The 22171-nt window shown below is 49.5% G+C and overlaps 1 protein-coding gene across 20 annotated transcripts in view; it reads left to right on the forward strand.

Moving 5' to 3' along the window:
• Window positions 1-22171, forward strand: part of TACC2 (transforming acidic coiled-coil containing protein 2) — a 234437-nt gene that overhangs the window by 65182 nt on the left and 147084 nt on the right. For all 20 annotated transcript variants that reach the window (XM_061403719.1, XM_061403720.1, XM_061403721.1 and 17 more), the window contains 2 exons: window positions 7199-12460; window positions 13026-13139. In XM_061403719.1, the coding sequence (XP_061259703.1) occupies window positions 7199-12460; window positions 13026-13139 (5376 nt within the window). The remainder of the gene's footprint in view (window positions 1-7198; window positions 12461-13025; window positions 13140-22171) is intronic.

The raw sequence follows: 22171 nt of genomic DNA on the forward strand, positions 1-22171 counted from the left end.
CACAATTGGGTCAGCCCCACGTGAGGAGTGCTGAGAAAAATCGATGACAAGACAGTTTTTTAACTTTCTTTGGAATTCAGTTGCCTGTACCCACCTCCATTATGCTGGATAATTGAGTTCGTGAGTGTGCCAACACATCGACCTTTCAGTTCAGTTCAGTTCAGTTGCTCAATTGTGTCCGACTCTTTGCAACCCCATGGACTGCAGCACGCCAGGTCTCCCTGTCCATCACCAGCTCCCGGAATTTACTCACACTCATTTCCATTGAGTCGATGATGCCATCCAACCATCTCATCCTCTGTCGTCCCCTTCTCCTCCCGCCTTCAGTCTTTCCCAGCATCAGGGTCTTTTCAAATGAGTCAGTTCTTCGCATTGGATAATGGAGTCTCATGAGTGTGCCAACACCTTGACCTTAAAGTCATATAAAAGTTCACGTGGCAAAGTGTAGGCTAAATATTAAGAATGCTTTGGTATTTTATTCACTTGCACATACCCGTTTCTCCCCAATAACGTTTTAGACCCTACCAATATTTTCCTTTCATCTATTGCTTGAATTGCCCTAGCATTGTGGTCTTTCTTTTTTCTAACACAGAATGAGCACAGAAAAGAGTTAAAACTGCATTTAAAATATACAGTTGAGTCTGATGGGGTTGCCAAGGTCAGCAGCTCCCTGCCATCCATGTAGGGAGTGTTGTTCGGACAAGTTAGGACCGAGAATGTGGATCGGACCTAATTTGCTAGGATCACAAAGAAGTTGCTGAAGAGGTGCCTTTCTCTGAAATACCATGTTATGGTTGTTAAAGCATGGCGGTTGTCATTGCCTTATTAACTTGAGAGTTCTTTGCACAGATCACTCAGAATGTAAATTGCTTCTCTGAAGTCTCTGGAATGGTGATCCATATCCACAGTGCAAGAGTCAACCTAAGTGAGCAGTTATGGTGTCAGTTAAAAAAATTTTTTTTCTTCACTTATCTATTCATCCCATTGTCAACTGGAAAAAAAAAAGAAGAAGCACAATGTGAGAGTTGTGAGTTAAGTTTTATTGGGGGCAAAATGAGGGCTATAGACTGGGAGACAGCATTTCAGAGAACTCTGAGGAACTGCTCCAAAGAGGTGGGGCGAAAGTCAGTGTTATATATGATTTCAGTGAAGGGGGTACGTGCAGTCAAGCACAGATCTTGGTAGAAGCTTGCTGCTAGTCATGAGAAGATGTCTCCATTAATGATTTTAGTCCTTTTCTAGATATGTGAGTGAAAAAACTTGTTTAAAGTTCAACATTCAAAAAACAAATATGGCATCAGGTCTCATTGATGGGGAAAAAGTGGAAACAATTGCAGATTTTATTTTCTTGGGCTCCAAAATCACTGCAGACGGTGACTGCAGCCACAAAATTAAAAGGAACTTGTTCCTTGGAAGGAAAGCTACAACAAACCTAGATGACATATTGAAAAGCAGAGACGTTACTTTGCTGACAAAGGCCTGTATAGTCAAAGCTATGGTTTTTCCAGTAGTCAGGTACGGACGTGAGAGCTGGACAATAAAAAAGGCTCAGAGCTGAAGAATTAATGCTTTTGAACTGTGGTGTTGAAGAAGACTCTTGAGAGTGCCTTGGACTGCAAGGAGATCAAACCAGTCAATCCTAAAGGAAATCCATCCTGGATATTCATTGGAAGGGCTGATGCTGAAGTTGAAACTCCAATACTGTGGCCACCTAATGCGAAGAGCTGACTCATTGGAAAAGACCCTGATGCTGGGAAAGATTGAAGGCAGGAGGAGAAGGGGATTACAGAGGATGAGATGGTTGGATGGCATCACCAACTCAATGGACATGAGTTTGAGCAAGCTCAGGGAGATAGTGAAGGACAGGGAAGACTGGAGTGCTGAGTCCATGGGGTCGCAAAGAGTTAGACATGACTGAGCGACTGAAAAACAACAGCCTAACCATCCATCCATCCATTCATGCACTCATCCATCCATCCATCCACTGACACATTCATATATTCAGTGTTTGCTATATGCCAAGCACCAGAGACATAATACTTAAAAGAGGCAAGACCCAATCTCCATCATACTCCAGAGGGAGGAATGGTCATCCTTCTTAATGGTAGCCGTGACTACTGCCCTCACTCAGTGGGGCTGTCGAAGGAGATCTGATCCCAGAGGCCAGGCCAGGGAGGCTTCATTGAGAAGTGGAGATTGGGTCTGAGATTCTCAGGGAGAAGCAGGAGCGCTCCAGCTCCAGGAAGATGCAGGGATGGGGAGCTCTGTGTGGGATGCTGCGGGAAAGGCAGGCTGGGGGCACAGATGACTGCAAACTGAAGTCATCACCGGAGGGTCTTCCCACGAGGGTGACAGGATCAGGCTTTCGTGTCTAAGCTGTAGTTCTGGCTGCAGCCTGGAGAACAGAGTGCAGGGCCCGGAGTGGGTGGGAGAAGAGTTTGCTGCCCTGGTTCAGGAGAGGCGAGGCCAGCAAGTACGAGGCAGCCAGAGGCGGCGGGAGCCTGGAGCCAGGCAGGGCTTGGTCTCACTTTGTACCAGGAGTTCTGCGTGTGACCCGGGTCTGGTCTGGAAGCTCTGTGTGGATATTTTTTCATTTGTGCATTGAGGGGTGGGGCGACATCCACTCTGCTGGCTACTGTGTGGATTAAATGTCATCAGAACTGAAAAGTGCTTAGCGTGGGCTTGGCCTTAGTAAATACTCAGGATGTGGCAGTTGTCCATCTTGGCGATTTTGCTTTATGGTTTTGCTGGTTCCCTTGAAGCCTGGTAGTGCAGAGACCATGTTTGTTTTTCCCCCAGCCAGTCTCCTTCCTCTTCTCAAGCATTCCTAGTTGGCTTGAGTGTGCGTCTTCGGAACTACGCCTTAGGAACCCATCTGGATGTGATTGTCTCCAGCTCGGGTGGTGGGGAGGGCCTTCTCTGCATCTTCATCATCTGCTCAGCCCTTTGCTGCAGCAAATCAGCCCTCCTCCCAGGTCTCTGCACTCCGTGCCTCTCCCTTTGTTGGCGGGGGCATCAGGGCTGCACCAGGGCGGCTGTGGTCTGTATGCTCTGCCCTCCTCAGCTCAAAGGCAGTGCCCCCTCCCTTTGGGCTGAGAGCCTTGCATTTAGAACACACTGCCCAGCCCATAAGAGCTTGCCTTTAGATTCTGAGCTGAACCTCCATCCTACACATATTTTATTCCATCTTGAAGCACAGAAGGACATTGTGCAAGCTCCAATTAATACAGGGCCCTTTCAAAATACTTTGTAGAATTTTTCCTGTCCTTGGGCAAATCTCCTCCTGGTAAGTGACTTTAATCTGGTTTAAAAATTGGCTTCTGATGGGCAGTCACGGAGATTACAGGTGCTTAGTTCAGGTGAATGAGAGCCAAGACTGGGTCATTATTTTGAAGGGAGTCCGTGTTCACACTCTGGGGGATGTATTCCTGGTTGCTCTCTTATAAGACCCGCAGGTCTTCAGGGTGCGCCAGTGGAGTGAATTTATCATCCTGTCCCCAGACGATCATGACTTCAGGCAGCCTGAAGGGAAGTCACACACTCTCCTGAGTTGGCCACTGCTCTCAGAGGCATATCAGTAAAGCCGCTTTGTTCTTTTGTTGCCAGCGCAGAGGGAGCTGTGTTCTATGCTTCTTGAACAAGCAGACATCAGTAGGAATGCTTCATTTCTGAATTACATGCTATTAATCTCATTAGCTACTGAACGATTTGACCCCCTGCCTAATGAGTGGAACACAATTAAGCATAAAGTGCCTATTAAAAGGAAAATAGGTTCACAAGTACAGAGTTGCTAGTTCTGGAACAATCCATTGAATTTCAGAAATCCTGCTCTGCAGAGGTCAAGTCAAGGAATCTTACCTGCAATTCTAGGGGTTTCACCCCTGTCCATCAGCACAAGGCCAGGACTCTCCATGGGCACATCTGTCATAATGACCACTTGAGAATTGGAGGGATTCATGTAACTTAACCCTCTTTAGTTTTCTCTTCTTTGCTCTTGTGAGCCCTGTTTTTTGTCTGAAAATGCTAATCTCGTTGAGATAGTAGCCAACTCTCTCTCGGGTCCATCTGAGATAGTTTCAGTGTCATATGTGCAGAGGCATTACTTTACCATTAAGGTCCGTCTAGTCAAAGCTGTGGTTTTTCCAGTAGTCATGTATGGATGTGAGAGTTGGACTATGAAGAAAGCCGAGTGCCAAAGAATTGATGCTTTTGAACTGTGCTGTTGGAGAAGACTCTTGAGAGTGCTTTGGACTGCAAGGAGGTTCAACCAGTCCATCCTAAAGGTGATCAGTCCTGAATATTCATTGGAAGGACTGATGTTGAAGCTGAAACTCCAATACTTTGGCCACCTGCTGCGACGAGCTGACTCATTTGAAAATACCCTGATGCTGGGAAAGATTGAGGGCAGGAGGGGAAGGGGACGACAGAGGATCAGATGGTTGGATGGCACCACCAACACAATAGCCAAGAGTTTGAGTAAGCTCTGGGAGTTGGTGATGGACAGGGAAGCCTGGTGTGCTGCAGTCCATGGAATCTCAAAGAATCAGACACGACTGAGCAACTGAACTGATACTGAACTGATGTGCAGAGATGGGCATTAAATCAGGATGACTGGTGTAGTAACACCTGAACACACCTCCTCCGAGGTTGTCATGTGATGTCATGTATAATTCATAGGTGAGGGGCTTGGTGAGAGGCTAGAATGGAGTCAAGTAAAGAGCCTCTTGCCTTCTGTCCCAGTTCATTCAGGCTGCTATAAAAATGACATAGACTGGATGGCTTAGCCAACAGGCACATGTTGCTTGTGATTCTGGAGGCTAGAAATCTAATATCAAGGTGCCAGCAGATTTCAAATCTGGTGAGGACCCACTTCCTAGTTTGTAGGTGGATGCCTTCTCTGGGAGTCCTCACATGGCAAAAGGGTCAAGGGAATTCTCTGGGGATCTCTTTTCAATTCAGTTCAGTCGCTCAGTCATGTCTGACTCTTTGCAATCCTATGAACCATAGCACACCAGGCCTCCCTGTCCATCACCAACTGCCAGAGTCCACCCAAACCCGTGTCCATTGAGTCGGTGATGCCATCCAACCATCTCATCCTCTGTCATCCCCTTCTCCTCCTGCCCCCAATCTTTCCCAGCATCTCTTTTATAAGGGCACTAATCCCTTCATGGGGGCTCCATCCTCATGACTTAATCACCTTCCAAAGACCCTCCTTTCCTAATACCATTGAGAGGGTTAATAGGTAGGAAGGCCAGAGGTCCCCAAGTGGCGGGAGGAAATAAATTGCAAGTGGCAGACATTTCCCCCCCCTTCTCTGTTGAGGACACCTGGTTCTGCCTGAACTTAACTTTTTCAAACCTTGAGATAACCAATACATTTTTCTTATAGAAGTGTTTTTCTTGAGCTATGTTAATGCAACTGTGTACTTGCTTTAAAATTTGCCTTTCTTCAAACCAGTTCACCTAAGATGAACCTTTTTTTTTTTTTTTTTTTCTTTTCTCAGACCTTGGGCTGATGATGGCTCAACAAACCAATATTCATGTCAGTTGTTTTATGGCCAGGGATAACACACTTTGTGCCATTCTATCTCAGAAATGCATGATGTGGGAGAGGGGCCTGGTATAACTCCCTCAGCCTTGAGGTGTCTCTCTTGTCCGATTAACAGCTTGCTAACAGACATAAAACATCTTGGTGAAAACTAGCAAGCAGACACTCTTTCTGTCCCTTTCTGATGTCTATGTCAGAAGTTTTCCCTATCTCTATTGCGCTTTTATAATAAAACCTTGCTATACAAAAGCTCCTTGTAGTCAAGCCTCGTCTCTGGCCCCGGACTGAATTCTCCTTTGGAGGCCATGAATCCCAGTGTAGCACATGGCTTGCAACCTCAGCCTTTCACCATCATCTTGGGGATCAGTTTTCAAAATGTGAATTTTGGGGGACACAAACATTCAGTCTCCCTTCTTAAAAGTTTTTGCTTTCGGAGGCATAGAATGAATAAGAAGATCATGATCCGTCAGATTCAAGCTTAACCCTTCTGTTCTCAGGATTCTTCTCTGCAAAATGACAGTAGTAATATGCACCTTGCAAGGCTATTGGTAGGGTTAAATGAGATAATCCATGTAAAGCACTGATGTTCAGGAAATTTCATCCATTAGTATTTTCCCAGCTTTTCATTTGGACAATTTGAGACCTTAAAAATGTTGAAAGGATAGTAGTATAATATCCAATATACCCACTGCAGCAGTTTATTCACAGTGCCATAGAGAAACCCACAGACTGGGTAGCTTCAGCAACAGAATTTTGTTTTTTCACAGTTGCAGAGGCTGGAATTCCAAGGTTAGGGTGCTGGCAGAGGTGGCTTCTGGTGAGACCTTTCTTCTTGGTTTGCAGATGGTACCTTCCTGCTGGGTCTGCTATGGCCTCTTTGTATGAGTAACTCCTGGTATCCCCCTTCTTCTTACAGGGACTTCAGTTCTCCTAGATTAGCGCCCCACTCTTATGACCTCACTTAAATTTAATTACCTCCTTAAAGGCCCTATGTCCACATATACAGTCACATTATGGATTAAAACTTCAATATGGATTTTCAGGGGGACACAGTTCAGTCCATAATTGCTGTTTTTGTTCAGTCACTAAGTCACATCCAACTCTTTGTGACCTCACAGCATGCCAGGCAGGCTTCCGTATCCTTCACTATCTCCCAGACTGCTCAAACTCCTATCCATTGAGTTGATGATGCCATCCAACCATCTCATTCTCTGTCCTCCCCTTCTCCTCCTGTTTTCAATCTTTCCCAGCATCAGGGTCTTTTCCAGTGAGTCGGCTCTTTGCATCAGGTGACCAAAGTATTGGAGCTTCAGCTTTAGTATCAGTCCTTCCAGTGAATATTCAGGGTTGATTTCCTTTAGGATTGATTGGTTTGATCTCCTTGGTATTTAATTTCCCTATTCACTACTGACCAGCATGGAAAACCTCAGACTGAATGTTTGAGATTCTCTGCATTGATTTTTGGAGAAAGTCATGGTTATGGGCATGGTGGGATGGGGAGGGGACTCTCTTCATAGGGAGGATGAGCCGCATGAGGATGGTGTGTTACGTCCTCTCGTGGGAGAGGGGCGGGGTGATTCTGCTTGTGCTTTACTCTCTCCTTGCCATCCATGAGAACTGATGAAACATTACATGTTTTCATTGTTGGCAGCATCTGGCATGGAGGTTCCAGCTCTGCTTCTGAAGGTGCTGCCAGTCCAGACCCCTGCCTCGTGTCTCCAGAGGTGACTGAGCCGAGAGAGCACCCACAGGCAGCCAGGGGCCCAGAAGATTCTCCACGTCCCAGTGCACCGGAGCCCCAGGAGCGGGAGAGTCCCTCGTCCTCCATGCGCTTTGCCGAGGGCCCCCTAGAAGGTTCCTTGGCAAGCCCAGAAGGGGAACCTGAAAGTTGGCCCCTCATTCAACACCCTCAGAGGGAACTTTCTCCAAATGGCCCAGGAGAGGCCCCGGCAGCCTCGGTCCCTCAGGACGACAACTTGACTCAGTGCAAGGTGGTTTCTGTCATCCCCAGTGCCGGAGGAGAGACAGGCTCGAAGGAAGAAGAAGGGCAGAGACTGTCTTCCTCCAGCTCCACTGACCAGTTGGCAGGAATTCCACCAACTGCTCCTCCAGAGCCGATGAAGGTGCAGCTGCGTGGAGAGGATGCCCGGCCTGGTGATTTCGAGTCCCAAGGGCAAGAGGCTGCAGCTGGCTTACCACGGCCAGAGTCCTGGCAGGGAGCCCCCAAGGCCCCTGCCGCCCAGCTAGGCCAGGAGAGTTCAGCCAGCCTGGAGGAGCCTCCCCTAAAACCCGAGACCTCAACCTCACAAGAGCCAGCCCCCGAATGCCCAGTGGAGGGGCCACCTCAGGATTTTACCGATGATGTGGGATTCCTTGGGGCCTGCCCTCCCACTGGGACCAGTTCAGGGGCCGCCCAAGAAGCCAAAGCAAAGGCCGATTTCCAGGAAAGCTGCCAGCAGCCAATGGGAGCACTCCCGCCCACAGGGCTGCCCTGGGATTCACTGGGTGCTGCCCTGGTGCTGGGGGACAAGGGCTCTTGGGAGGAGACTCTGGGTGCCCCTGATGCTCTGGGTCACTCACAGACCGGGAGCCAAGATGCTGAGCCCGGTCAAGTCACTGGGGCGGTGACAGGTGACCAGTCCGAGGGAATTTTGTTCATGAGCTCTGAGCCTGCCCCACACACCGCAACCAAGGATATGGGTCCAGCTTCAAGCCTCCCCTCCCAGCCAGCTGCTCTGGCCTCCATGGCTGCAGAACAAGCCAGGGAGATGGTCTCCGTGGCTGAGGTGCCTGTTCTCACAGATCCGGCTACAGAGTGGGCAGAAGCAGGGTTGTCAGGACTGGAGAAGCAAGCATCAGACCTCAGAGGAGAAGGAGAGGGTCTGGAAGGAGGCCCCAGCGAGATTCCTGCTCCTGTTCCCCCGGAGGAGAGGGCAGAGCTTGGGAATAGGGAGCTAAGCCATGAAGTCCAACCAGAGGTTCCAGCTCTCCCTGCTCCCAGTGCGTCAGATGAGAGTGCCAGCAAGTCACCAGGGCTGAAGGATGAAGCTGAGCCCCGCGAAGGCCCAGCTGTGGCTAACGAGGAAAGCAGAGTCTCTGGGGCTGATCCTAGAGGACAGGGAGCAGCCCCAGGGCCCCTTGGTGGTGCAGATCCTGGGAATCTACAGGCAGAGCAACCCGAGGCCTGGGACTGCAAGCCTGACCCAGAGGTGGATAAGGACAAGGTTTCACAGCTGACTGGAGATGAGGAGAGCCGAGGCCTTCCGAACACAGTCCTAGCACAGCCACTCGGAGAGGAGATCCCCGGGCACGTGGACAGGTCTGACTCTCCCTCAGAAGATGCAGCTTGGAACGTGGTGGCCCGTGGGATGATGGGAGAATCTCAAGTGGACCACGTGTCGGGCTCACTGCACCAGCTCCCTGAACAGCATCCCAGCCCACCCTCAGGGCCAGAAGGAGCTGGTGAACGTGTTCTTCCTGGGGGAGCCATCTGGGTGGGGCCGGGACCGCCGACCAAATGTCCCGACACCCTTCAGGACGTGGAGGGACTGGGAAGAATGGACTCTCTTCCTGCTTTAGAATCTGAGAAATCGGATTTCCTGTCGGCTCCTGCTCCAGAGGTCGTCCCCAAAGCCCAGGAGGCGGAGAGCATGCCTGAAATAAAGTCGGGGAGCCACCCATCCGCACAGAGGCCCGGCCGTGGGGAGGGGGAGGGCTCGCTGACATCTCCCTACCCCCGTGGGCTGGGGCGTGACACAGCTGGACAGGAAGTCCACGCCGATGGGCCCCCTCCCCCCGAGGAGGAGAACTGGGCAGTGGACTGCAGGCTCACGATGCTCAGCCTGGAGCAGGATCGGCAGGGAAACCTATCCCACCCGGGCGACAGCAGTATAGAAGTGACTGCATCCGAGAGGCCCTTACTGTGTCCTGAGAACCATCTCCAAACATCCCAGACACACCTAGAAGCGTCGGTCTTCGATATGCTCAGGGAGACATCCCAAGGGTGCGAAAGCAAGGAAGAGACTTATCCAGGTGATACGGATTTTAAGAACCTGGGTGCTGATTCTCCGCAAATCCACATACCCATGGGACCGCGGGAAGATGTGAACTTGTCCACTCATGGAGGAAAGCAACAGGCTTCTGAAATGGAACTTCCAAGTGAGCTCCCCAAAGGCAGTCTGTCTGATGCTCCGAGTTTACCTCCCAGGGACACAGTTCCGGAGAATCCTACGACTGAGAAGTCGCAGTTGTCAGCACCCATGAAGCCTGAGTTGCCTGCACTCAAGGAGAAGGGGCAAGAGGGAGAATGCAGCAGCAGTCAGCCGTCCAGGAGCTCATCTCCTGCAGCAGACACTTTCCAAGACCCTTCTCTTGCAGGTAGCTTGAGCAGAGAGGAATATAGCTGTGCTGGGCAGGGGCCAAACGAGTCCCAACAGGAGCTGGTTGATGGGCTGAACGCCGGCAGCCAGCATGAAGAAGCATGTCTTGAGGACGCAGGCATTTCAGGAGCAGCTGACGCTTGGCCCCAGCTCCAGGACTTGGGCAAGACAGAGAAGGCAAGTGGAAACACCGTGGGGGCCCCGCCTTGTCGGCCTGACTCAGTAGCTCTCCTGGAGGCAGCTCACAGCCAGCCGGTTCCAGCACCTGCCAGCCCCCGAGCCACACCCTCCCAGGATGCCCCAGTGAGAGAGGCAGGTGAAGAAACCCAGGAGGGCGGGCAGCAACCGGGGTTGGTCCCACAGAAGGAAATGGAGCACCTCACTGCCTCGGATGCAGAGGTCCCGAAGCTTTCTGGAATTTTCCCATCAGCCAAGGATCAAGGTGTGGATGGTGCTGAGACTTGTGGGAAGGCAGACAGAGGAGTCCTGGGGATGTGGCAGGCTCTGGGGGAGCCAGGCTCCCTCCAAATAGAGCAGCGCTCCTCCCCTGGGGAGGAAGCCTCTACCTCTACTCTAGGTGAGCAGCCCTCGGCCAGCAGCCAGGATGCCTGGCCACTAGCTAGGGAGCTGGCTGAGAGTCCCAGGAGCGTAGCAGATCTTTCTGCAGTGCAGGTTGTCCCCGACCCAAAGAGGCTCCTGCCGTCTGGACCCCCGGAGGAGGCTGTCCCTGGTACTCCTTACCTGCACATCGAAGGTGCTGCCAGGAAAGGGCTGGAAGACAGTGTCATGAAAGCTGTTTCACCCCAAGGCCCCGGAGCCCCTGGGGAAAGCCCTTGTTCCACTCGGGAGCCCCTGCTTGCCTCGGAAAAGGCTTCCTCCAGGGAGGGCTCTGCTGAGTCCTCCTTGCAAGCAGGAGCTGCAGGTGAGGGAATCTCTGCAGCTCCAGTCAGCCGTGGAAGCTCCAAAGCTGCAACCTCGGAGGGTCCTGTGGACTCTGTGCCCTACCTGGACAGGATGCCATTTCTGGCCAAGGGTAAGGAGACCACGGGGGAGGAGAAATGGTCAGGAGCTCCTGGTGCAAGTGCTGAGCCCAGTGAAATTCCAGCACGCCCCGGCAGTGAGGAGAGCAAGGCAGGGGAAGCAGCCAGAGAGACCGAGGGCAGCAGGGAGAGGATGCTAGAGCCTTCCAAGGACCCCAGGCAGGGAGCATCAGCTGGTGTAGACGCAAGCTGCAGGCAGACTGGGATGCTTTCTGGGTTGCCTGATTTCAGGGAGCACATCACCAAGATCTTCGAGACGTCTGTGCTTGGAGCCCTGGCCACCGATTGGCCCCAGAGCACAAAGGGAGAAAAGGTGGGAGCCAGGAAGAGGGTGATGGGCAAGGGCCTCACGGTGCCAAGCCCAGAGAAGCTTCCAGATGGGACTCAAAGAGTGGCCGTCGCCCCTCTCCCCACCCTTCCCACTGGTCTCTGGGTGGACTCAAAGGAAAGGAAGCAAGAGCTGGCTATAGAGGCTGAGATTTCTCATCTGGGTCCCCAGGATCCAGCTCCAGGAAAGCTGCCCGGGCTGGCCTGGCTGGCCGCAGAGCACACCCTGCCGGGCGCCAGTGAGGAGAAGGAAATAAGTGAGGCCCCGCAGATGCTGGCAGACAGCAAGAAGCCGGAGGGGGCCGGGGAAGGCTGGTGGCCTGGACCTGGAGGAGGCCAGGCCCATTCACAGCAGGCAGGTGGCCCGCAGGAAGCAGCTTCAGGTCTGTCTGCACAGGCGGCTTCTCCAGAGATTTCCGGGGCTGAGTTGCAGGTGGCTCCCCAGAGCCGCGGAGAAGGGGACTCTGGTCCAGATGACAGCATTCCTTCTGGAAAACAGAGCCAAGAAACAGCCGGCCAGGACAGTCAACCCAGAGAAGATTGTCCCTGGGGCTCTTCTCACCCCAGGGCTCTGGGTGATATGCCAGGATCCACCTCTGCCCAGGGAGCATCTCCCCACAGGGATGTCCCACCTCTGCCCGAGGCCATCGGTGAGCCCTGCACCCCAGACCCACTTGGGGGTGAGAGGAGGCGTGCAGGTGCAGCTGGCATCTCGGAAACACAAGATGCCCTGGGCACCCAGGGCGCCCCGGAGCCCCCAGCTGGGAAAGTAGCAGAGAATCCGCTGGAGCCCGGCTTGGAAGCCGGAGCTGCTGGGGAAGCAGAGGGTGACGTCACTTTGAGCACAGCTGGGACCTGGGCATGTGTGTCTGAGGACCTGCCTGAAACAGGTACTACGAGAATGTTCTCTGGTGCGGCTGCTGCCTCGGCTGTGCCAGGAAGCCCTGGGGACCCAGGCTGCTTGGAAGGGGCTCTGAGGATGGATGCTGAAGTTGCCCCAGGAGGGGGCCGCCCGGCCGGGCCCCCACAGGCAGAGGAGCAACCCAGGCCTGAGTTCCCTGCTTTTGCAGAGGACGGGAAGATAGGTGTCTCCTCACCCCCAGAACCTGACGAGACTCGGGACCTGAAGCTGCAAAACCTGGACCCAGAAGCACTGGACGCTGAGAGGTACTTAGAATAAATTCACACGCTAATGCGGGGTCAGCCGTAAAAGTGATTCTCATTTTTAAAAGTCAAAGTGATGAGTGGCTTTAAAGAAGCTTCATTTTTCCGTATCTAATTGTTTAAATTTCCCTTCTTACAATCTCTGGATGTGCTGAGAGTCTGAAAACATGTGAGAAATGGTTTGGAGGCGTCTGTTTGGTTTGGAGGAGCTGTCTGTTTAACACATCTTTTTTCCTCTCCTTGTGTTCTTTAATTCTTCTAACTGAAACTGTAAAGCATGAAATATTTACAGGCCAGCAGTGGACTGTGGGGTCATAGGTTATGGTCAGTCAGACTCTTTCTGGTGTCCAGATACATTTGTTTTTGAATCTGGATTTATTTAGGCAGAGAGGCCTAAACGATCCCAAAGCATCTCAAAGCCTTTCACTGCCTGAAGCTAATGTTTTTTTTTTTCTAGAGATTTTCATGAAGTAGCCACTTAAAGCTTAAACTGGGAAAAGGGCTTTTCAATAGGACATGGAGAAAAATGCCATTTCTAAGATGTATTGCTTTCTTTACATTATCCCAGAAAAATCCCCAAGGCTGGCCCATCCACGTTACCTTTGGTTCCTGAGAAGGATGCTGCAGACATCACGGACGAGGTTATTTCAGATGATGCCAGCAGTGCGGGAGGAGCAGAAAGGTCAGTGAAAAGGCTTCAGCCTTTGGAGAACCCTGCCTTCCTTTGGCAGAGACATGCTGGATGCTTTGCAAAGGATAGTACTGCTAATGTGTGCGTCTTAATCTAAGAAAGATGCACATAGCCGTTCTGATTCTTTATTCAGTGCCTGAGATAACTATGATCTCCATTGCTTATATAAAGGAGGTGTTTTCACATCTGAGCTTTGTTTTTCTTAACATCTTTATTGAGACGTAATTCACATACCATCTCATTTGTTCATTTAAGGTATACAAGTCAGTGGCTTTTAATATATTCACAGAGTTGTGCAGTTCTCAACTCTGTAGTCAATTTTAGAACATTGTCATCCCCTCCAAGAAACCCTGCACCCCTTAGACAACATGCCCCGTATCTCCCAACTCTCCGAGCCTGACACCTCCTAATCTAGGTCATTACCTTTTGAGGTAAACGGGTTCAAGTCTGATTTAATCTTGAGCAGGAATGTCTAATCACCAACAGCAGTCATGCCCCCTAGGGAGGAGGACAATGACAGATGCAACAAGGAATCCCAGACCTTCACACTTTGCAGGGTACCTGCTTGTTCTTTCCTAAGTGAAATGCCACCCGTGGCTGGGCACCAGCTGCTGCTGGGAAATGACATCCTCCAGGGGAGAGGGAGGTGCTTTGGGCATAGACACATACTGAACAAGCTTTGCAGCATCCTTAGCTCTTTGGCTCCTCCAGAGGTGTGTGTGTGTGTGTGTGCGCGCGTGCACACGCTCATGTGAGCGAGGCGGGGTTGGATTTTAAATTAGTACCTGTGGCTAGCCCAGAGTAGCCTACCAAACAGCTGCAGGCATTTTGTAAATGATTTGATGCATATTTTGCACACGCCAAAAGAATGCACGATCACCTGTTTTTCAAGTCTGAGCACTTCCACCCAACTGCCTTGCCTTCCAAACCAGGGCAACTCTCATAACTCTGGGCCAACAGAGTTGCAAGCCCTGTTGCCAAGACAGATGCAGTTTAATCTGCACTGGACACTTGTCTCTGCTGCTGACTTAGCGCAACATTCCCCACAGCTCTTGCTCATATGTATTTTTGACATTCCCAGTAAAAGTGTAGGAATAGATGTCTAACTTGAAAAATCCTCCCCTTCCTCTCCCTACAAATGTTATATTAGCTCTTTCTTCAGTCCCCGGATGTTTTATCATCCTTCCTGGAGAACAAGAAGGTCTTAGGACCAGGCATATAGTAATCCAATAAATATTTCATGACTTGATGTTTTAATCACTTTTAATTTTAAAATTATAATTTCTAAATTAACATTAGATATGTGTAAGGTGTAGAAAAGTATAAGGAAAAAGAGAAAAATCCACAGCCCCACCACCTAATGATTGCTGGTATTTATGATGTTAGTGTGTGCACAAACACACATTATATTAGGGTAGTTTCATCCACTGTCTTTTTTGTTTTTTCTGTTTAAATTCTCAGAGTCCTTTTTTCCAGCTGCCATCAGAACTCTTTGCAGACATAAATCTTAGTGGCTTAAAGTGTATGACTTATCATAGTTTACAGAGCAGTAGATATTGACCTTAATATAATGGGGGTTCTGTGCACTTTGCTCTGGTTGAGGATTTGTTGGGTGATAGACGTTCAGATTCTCGAATTGTGCCGTTCATTTTGGCAGCCCTGGTCACGTGTGTTCGGAGGTGTGCTGTGAGGGTAAAACGCATCTCAGATGTTGAAGATTTAGTGCTGATAGCTTATGGGGACCGATGTTGGATTTGTGTTCTCCGAAGATTTAGCTTCGGGACCAGGGACCAGGCTTGATCACTCAAGAGCTTTTGTGTAGCAGAGTTTTATTAAAGTATAAAAAGGGACAGAGAAAGTTTCTGACACAGACATCACGAGGGGGACAAAGAGTGTTCCGCTCACTGGTCTTACCAAGGCCTTAAATGCTTTTACCAGACCCACTCCCTCAACATGCATTTTAAATGAAGATTAGAACTAACAATAGAAAGGTCTTACCAGACCCATTCCCACAACCTACATCTTTTTTATTGTTTAATCATTAGCTCTGGGCTTAAAGAAAATAACATCTTATGTGACTAAGACTAAGGAATGTAGGGAAAAAAGTTTGTCCTTTTCTCCTCCTTGAGAGCCCTGGACCCTTTCCTGCTTGAGGGCCCCGACTCCTTATCAACCTACCTAAGGATTGGCTCTCTCAATGTGAAGAAAAGAATACAGGGAATACCCTGGTGGTCCAGTGGTTAGGACTCTGCACTTTGAACTAGAATCCCACAACCTGCCTAGTGTGACCAAAAAAAAAAAATATATATATATATATATATATATATATATATATAAGAAACATCACTAATAATTTTTATATTTTATGTTAAAATGGTAATATTTTGGATGTACTGGGTTAGAATATGTTATTGAAATTATTTTCATATTTTTTCTTGTTTTTACTTGGCTACCAACATTTAAAAATTACCTGAGTGGCTTTTGCGTTCGTGACTTGCATTTGTGACCGTGTGGCCTTGAGTGCACAGTTGTGTTCTTCTCTTTGAGATCCCATGGACTGTAGTCCGTCAGGCTCCTTTGTCCATGGGATTTTCCAGTCAAGAATACGGGAGAGGGTTGTCATTTCCTCCTCCAGGGGTATCTTTCCAACCCATGGTCTACTTCTATTTAGATCATTTGCTTTGCTCTGGTCCTTGAAGGAAATGAGGATAGAAGAGGGCTCACCTTTCCTGTGCTTTGGGTTCTTAGGAAAAAAGCCTGCTACTCTCCCATTGGCTGAAGATTTCCAGAAAGAATTCCAGGTGGGGTGACCTCTGGCTCTCCTCCCTCGAGGGCAAATACAGGGACAGCCACATCTGAGCAAAGGAACCACAACAGAGTCTGCTTTATACTCAGTAGACAATCAAAGGTCTCCAGAAGGTACAGACCAGGTCTGTCCAATTGAAATAGGATATAAGCTGCAAATATAATCTTAAATTTTCTAGTAGCCATATTCAAAACAAATAGAAATTATTAAAATTATTAAAATTTACATGTGGACTTCCCTGGTGGCTCAGTAAAGAACTTGCCTACCAATTCAGGAGATTCAGGTTTAATCCCTGGGTTGGGAAGGACCCCTGGAGAAGGAAATGGCAGCCCACTCCATATTATTGCCCAGGAAATCCCATGGACAGAGGAGCCTGGCAGGCTACTGTCCATGGGGTTGCAAAAGAGTCAGGCATGTCTTACCAACTAAACAACAACAGCAAAACCCAATATATGACAGATATTATCACTTCAACATGCAATCAATGTATAAATTATTAACTTGGTATTCTGCATTCTTATTTGCATATAAAGTCTCTGCATGCTGGGGTGTATTTCATACCCACAGCACATCTCCGTTTGGACTAGTCACACATCAAGCACTTAACAGTTCCATATGGTGAGTGGCTGCTGCCTGGGACACCCCAGCTCCTCCCAGAGCTCTCAGAGTCATCGAACGATCTAACACCAGTGCTAGGAATGCTTCTTTGCCTTGGGGGGAAGCTCAGTAGCTCCGGTGGACTTTCCACCCTGAGGGAGCTGTGCTGTGGATCTGAGCGGGCCTCAGAGAAAGTCCGGCCAAAGTCGGGCGTGTGTGCCCCGGGAACAGCAGGTGCTGTACGTGAAGGTGAATTCGGCAGCAGTCTGGGGGAGGTTGTGTGGTCACACTATGGCAGATGCTACCAGGAGCTGGGTGGTGGCGGAGTTTGGGTTCACACCCAGCTGTGTCCCTTACTTGTTTCATGCCTAATCTCAGTTTGCCCATCTGTAGAATGGGGAGGTCACAGCTATAATTGCCTCCCTGAGTTGCAGTGAGGGCCAGGATAAGTGATCAAATGCAATCGTGGTGCGTTCCCGCTCAGGCAGAAGTTAGGTTTTCTTTTTTCAGTTCTGTGGGACAGTCCTGCAGTGAACTGAGTGGCCAGTCCTGTTCGTCTTCCTGGGGTTGAGGTTCCAGCCTGGCCGTCTTTCTTTTCCAGAACTATCTTCTTTGTTAAAATGTCTTCATGGCAGAGGAGAGGGAATTTACTGCCCACAACGATCTGCTTCAAGTTTAAAAAATTTGAGATTGTGTTTTATTGTAAAACTTTATGTGTTTTTTTTTATTGTGTATTGTATTGCATTTCAACATAAAAATAATACTTTGAGTTGCCATGAGAAGAAGCAAGTCAAAACCAAATTTTCTACTTTCTTGGTTATCAGGTGACACAGTTCTGTTGAATCTACTGAAATTTAGAGATTGTTTTGACTTGGTTAGAGCTGATCCCACCGATCAGACTCAGTACCTAAGAAGTGTCTCTTTTCCGTCTTGGTGACAGGATGATTTGAAAACTCAATCTCATTTCCATGTAGATGCAGGGAGCAGATACTTTGCTGCTTTATTTCCCATCTTTTGAAGTCAGATTGGGCCTGCTGGTGCATGTGCTGTGGGTATCCTGTGGCTTTGCTCACCTCCACCTAAGGGGCATGTGTACACCCAACTCCGAGAAACAGGCGATGACAGACAGCTTGGCTGTGGATTTCTGTATATGTCATGTGGTCCCTCCCTGTGGAAGATTCTGGAACCCATAGATTTTATTTTTAGAATGTTCTACAGAAGACGCTTGAATGATTTTGACTTTGTATCCATCCACTGTCTTCAGGGGACGGAAAGTCTATTATTAGAATTTGCCATTTTGCTTTCATGCCACTGATGATCAGATGTGTAGTTCTGAATCCATTGTGGACATCACCAGGCTTGCTCTTGCTGAATATTTATTTCAAGGGTTCTCTCTTTTCTTCCATTTGAGGAAATGGCTGGAAAGGTATCGTTTTCAATTACTAGTGCATTTGAGAGAATTAAATTATTCCCAGATGCTTCAGGTCTTTGAGTGCACCTAGGCTCAACCGCAAGGGGCAGTTGGCTGAGGAGCGGAGGGAGGGACCAGCGAGGTCCAGCCGGCCTCTTGCCCAGGAGGCCCTGGCTGGACCTGAAGGCGGGGCTGGAGTGGGTTGCCACCCTTCCTGCTACTCTGTCTGCTTCTTCCTTCTCTCTCCTCTTCTTTCTAAAATTAGCAGCTGTGACACCATGTTTTCAAGTTTAAGAATAAGGTTTTGAAAAGGGCTATAGTCATATAAATTAAGGAAAAGAAAAGAAGCTAGCAGGCCTAGCAGATAAAGCCAGGACAACAGACCCATCCCGTCCCCACCCCCATCCTTCTGGCTTTGATTGTATATGATGTTGCTTGGACTATTTTAAACTTTCTTTTGAGAAGTTTTGGGCTATTACAGAGCTACAAGTCTGACACTTCATTCCCTTGGAGCAGTTTTTTTCCCAAATAGGAAATGATAGAGTAAGACAGAGGGTTCATATCCCAGCAACCTCTTCCAGGCTGTGTGATGCCTGGAGAAGCTGCCTGACTTTTCAGTCCTCAGTTTCCAAATCTATAAAATGGGAAAAATAACACTTCCCCGTTAGGGTTGGAATTCAGATTAAAATGGAATGTTTCCAAAGCGATGTAGTATAACGCCTGATATATGGTAAGTGTAAAATACAAATGGGAACCATCATTCTCATTTTCAATATATTTATTCAAAAATGCATCTCGAAAATTAAGCAAACAAAGAAAATTCCTGAGGTCTCCAAATGAAATGGAAACAGACCCTGCAGGGAGGGGGGATGTGAGGCTGGGTGAGACTGTGCATGCCTCTGCTTCTGTGTGTCTCTGTCATATGGGAGCCCCACTAATGCTGCCCGGCTCACAGGGCTTGTTAATGGTTCAAAGGGACCGCAGAACTAACGACTCTACAAATGATGTGGACTTATATTACGATCAGCAGCTTCAATCATTGTGAACCATCGTGTTATAAAAGTCAAAGGACCTTTTAAAATTCTGCCTTTATGTTCTGAAGGTTTTGTGTTCCATAATTAAAGCAATTTTTTTTAGAGGTGAACCCGTCCTTTGGAAAAACGCCAAGTCGCCGTGGAAAGCTGGGTTAGGAGACACCTGCACTGGAAGCCGGCAGCCTCTTCCGAGGCCGGGGGCTGACTCTGCCTCCAGGTGCCTCTGATGGGACCCAACGCCTTGGTTTCCCGCCCTTCTGGGTTTCTGGGCCTCTCTGCCCTGAGGCCTGTGTTATGTGGATCTGAGTGGGGGAAGAGCCACTTGAGAATTCCCGGCCAATTTCAGGGCAAGGTGGTGATTTTCCAAATGAATGTGTCCAGACCGACCCTCTTTTCTTCCTGGAACCTCTCATTACTGCTACTCTGTTAGACAGGGATTCAGGTTTGTTTCAGCAGCCGTGTTTGAGAAATGGATATTTTAGACTCTAGCTGGCTATCTGGAAGGAAATTTGAGTGCATTCTTGTTGAGACTGGGAATAGGGAAGGGACCAGGGAGCACCTAACAGAATCTGACCTCCGATGGCAGGCTTCCCCACTGGACAGCTGAGCTGACCCAAGGACCTGCCATGGGGGAAGGGGCTGTTCTCAGTAACTCCACCCCGAACCTGCTTCTAGGCTTTAGAGAGCAGACTGTATAATTGAGTTCTATGGTCTGAGACCAGCTTCTGCCTCGAGGTCTACAGATAAGTTCCTGCTGAAGTTCTAGTTCTGTGACTTTGGGGGCATCACCTTTGATGAACCTGTGTTCTTACCTGTAAAGTGGGGGCATATAGAACCTAGGATTCAGTGAGTCACTTTGCCCAACACAAAATAAGTACTACTCAGTGTAAGTTCCTTTTTACTTATTCCTCCCTCTGAGCCAAAGTACTTCGACATCCAGCGTCTTATTTCATCCTCACCTTGAGCCTTAGTAGGTATCATTTGTGCCCTTCTTCTGTAGAGGAGGAAGTGGATGCTGGGATAGGTGACATGGCTTGCCCAAGGTCAGTGGGCTAATGAGAGTTAGAGTCAGGACTGGAATCTGTCTTCTGGAGAGGTCTTCAGACATCAAATCCGATTTTGGATCTCTGATCAGTAATACTAGCCAGAAGGAATCTTGGAGATGTTACTCTACAACATGCTGTTCACTGGAACAGAGATTTCTATGATGATGGAAGTGTTCTGTGTCCCCAGTATCAAGTAAGGCAGTCACTAGTCACATGTGGATATTACACACCTGAAATGAGGCCACTTGAAAACCTGGGGTCCGTTTCAGGGTGACGTGGCTTCAGGGTCACGGAGGAACTGAAACTGGATTTTATTTAACTGTGATTAATTTTTTATTGATTTTTTTATGTGGACTATTTTTAAAATCTTTATTGAATTCATTACAATATTTCTTCTGTTTCATCTTCTGATTTTCACCTCCGCATTGGAAGGTGAAGTCTTAGCCACGGGACTGCCAGGGAAGTCCCAACTTTCATTGATTAAAACTGAAGTTGAAATAGCCATGTGGGACTCTGCATGGCACAGCCCAACCTGAAGACATAGTTTCATCTCATGTATAGGAGATGAGTCATCCCTGCCAGCAGTGTGGATTCTGAGAGTTTCTGGGGGAAGCGCTTACAAGGCTCAGATACCTGGCTGTGTCCAGTGAGTGCTGGGTTCCCTCCTCACTGCCTCCCCCCGGCTCTGCCAGTGGGAAAGCCAGGCAGCTGTGTCTCCAGAGTGGAGACTGGGTTGTATTCATGGGACATGTGCTTGACAACACGGATCAGCAGGAGGCGTCTCCCTGGCTCCTGAACCAAGGAGGTTCACCACTGGGCCGACCAGAGGCCTTGGGCTTATCTAGTGCAACCTCACGTCCAGGCCTGGTAAGGAGGCTCAGGTGATCCAATCACCTGGCTTCAAACACTTAATCTAGAACCCTCTGTGCTCACCCATCCCCACTGGCTGCACCTACAGGGGTGCCCCTCCAGGCTGTTAGGGAGCTGGCATGGGTCCACAGCAGAGAATGGATTGCCAGTTGCCATCTGTCCCTAGAAACTGGCAGCGTGGAAAAAAGGCTTCCTGTGGGGTGTGCAGGGCCAGTGGCCCCCACTAACTGCATCTCAGCCTCCCTTTCTTCTCAGGCCTGTTAAGTCATCCAGCATTAAATATTTTAGCAGCCTGCTGACTCCGAGGTACGTGAGTGTTTCTCTGTTTCCAGGGAAGGCGTTGGAACAGGTCTGATTACTGAGACTTGTAATGCCTTTTCCTTTTGTAAGGCGGTCAGAGGGTGTTTGGGAAGCAAACCCTCAGGGCAGGGGGAACATCTGTGCCCTGGAGTGGGCGGTCTGGGCGAGAGAGGACTGCAGTGCGCAGAGGACGCAGTCAGCGCTGAGTCCTCAGGCTGGGAGCGTCTGTAGGTGGAGGGAAGCCGGGCGCCCGAGAGGTGAGTGTGGAGGGCGAAGGAAGAGGGACCAGAGGCCGAGAGAGGGAAGCCTTAGGTCCTGGAGTTGAAATCCCTCCCCCATCTTGGACCGTGTTGGGCGATTAGGTCACTGCACCAGTCTCAGCTGCTTCTTGGGTCAGCGGGCCACTGATGTCTCCCGGGGCTTAAAGGAAAGTTAAACGGGTTTAGAGGAGGCAAGACGCAGAGTAGCCTGTACAAGCCGGCCCTCCATAGCCAGGAGCTGTGACCTCAGAGCAATAGACAAGGCCCCTGGGCCACAGGGGCCTCAACAGGCAGATCCACCCCCACAGCCGGCCCAGTCCTCCAGCAAACGTGCACCAGGCTGGGTGCTTAGAAGGGAAGCCAGAGCCTCCCCGTGATAGGGAGGAGCCGGGACACTGGACAGTCCTCCCTTGGAAAGAGGGCTGGGGTGGCTCGGTAGGTGGGCAGTCGGTGGGCAGACACACTGCCAGGGAGTGATGCACGTGGTTTGTTGACTCCCAGCCCAGTGCTCAGCAGCCTCCATCCCGAGAGGCCGGGTGGCTCACTAGCTCCTGTCCGCTTACGTGTGCCTTCGTGCCTTCACCAACAGACAGCCTTCCTTCCCCTCCCTGGGCCTCAGTGTCCTCTGACACAGGTCAGGAGGTGGGTGTCATAAGCCTGAATTCTCCACCTAGAAATGTTTGCTCAAACACACACAGT

The sequence above is a fragment of the Bos javanicus genome, chromosome 26 (genome assembly GCF_032452875.1).
Source record: "Bos javanicus breed banteng chromosome 26, ARS-OSU_banteng_1.0, whole genome shotgun sequence".
Taxonomy (NCBI): Eukaryota; Metazoa; Chordata; class Mammalia; order Artiodactyla; family Bovidae; genus Bos; species Bos javanicus.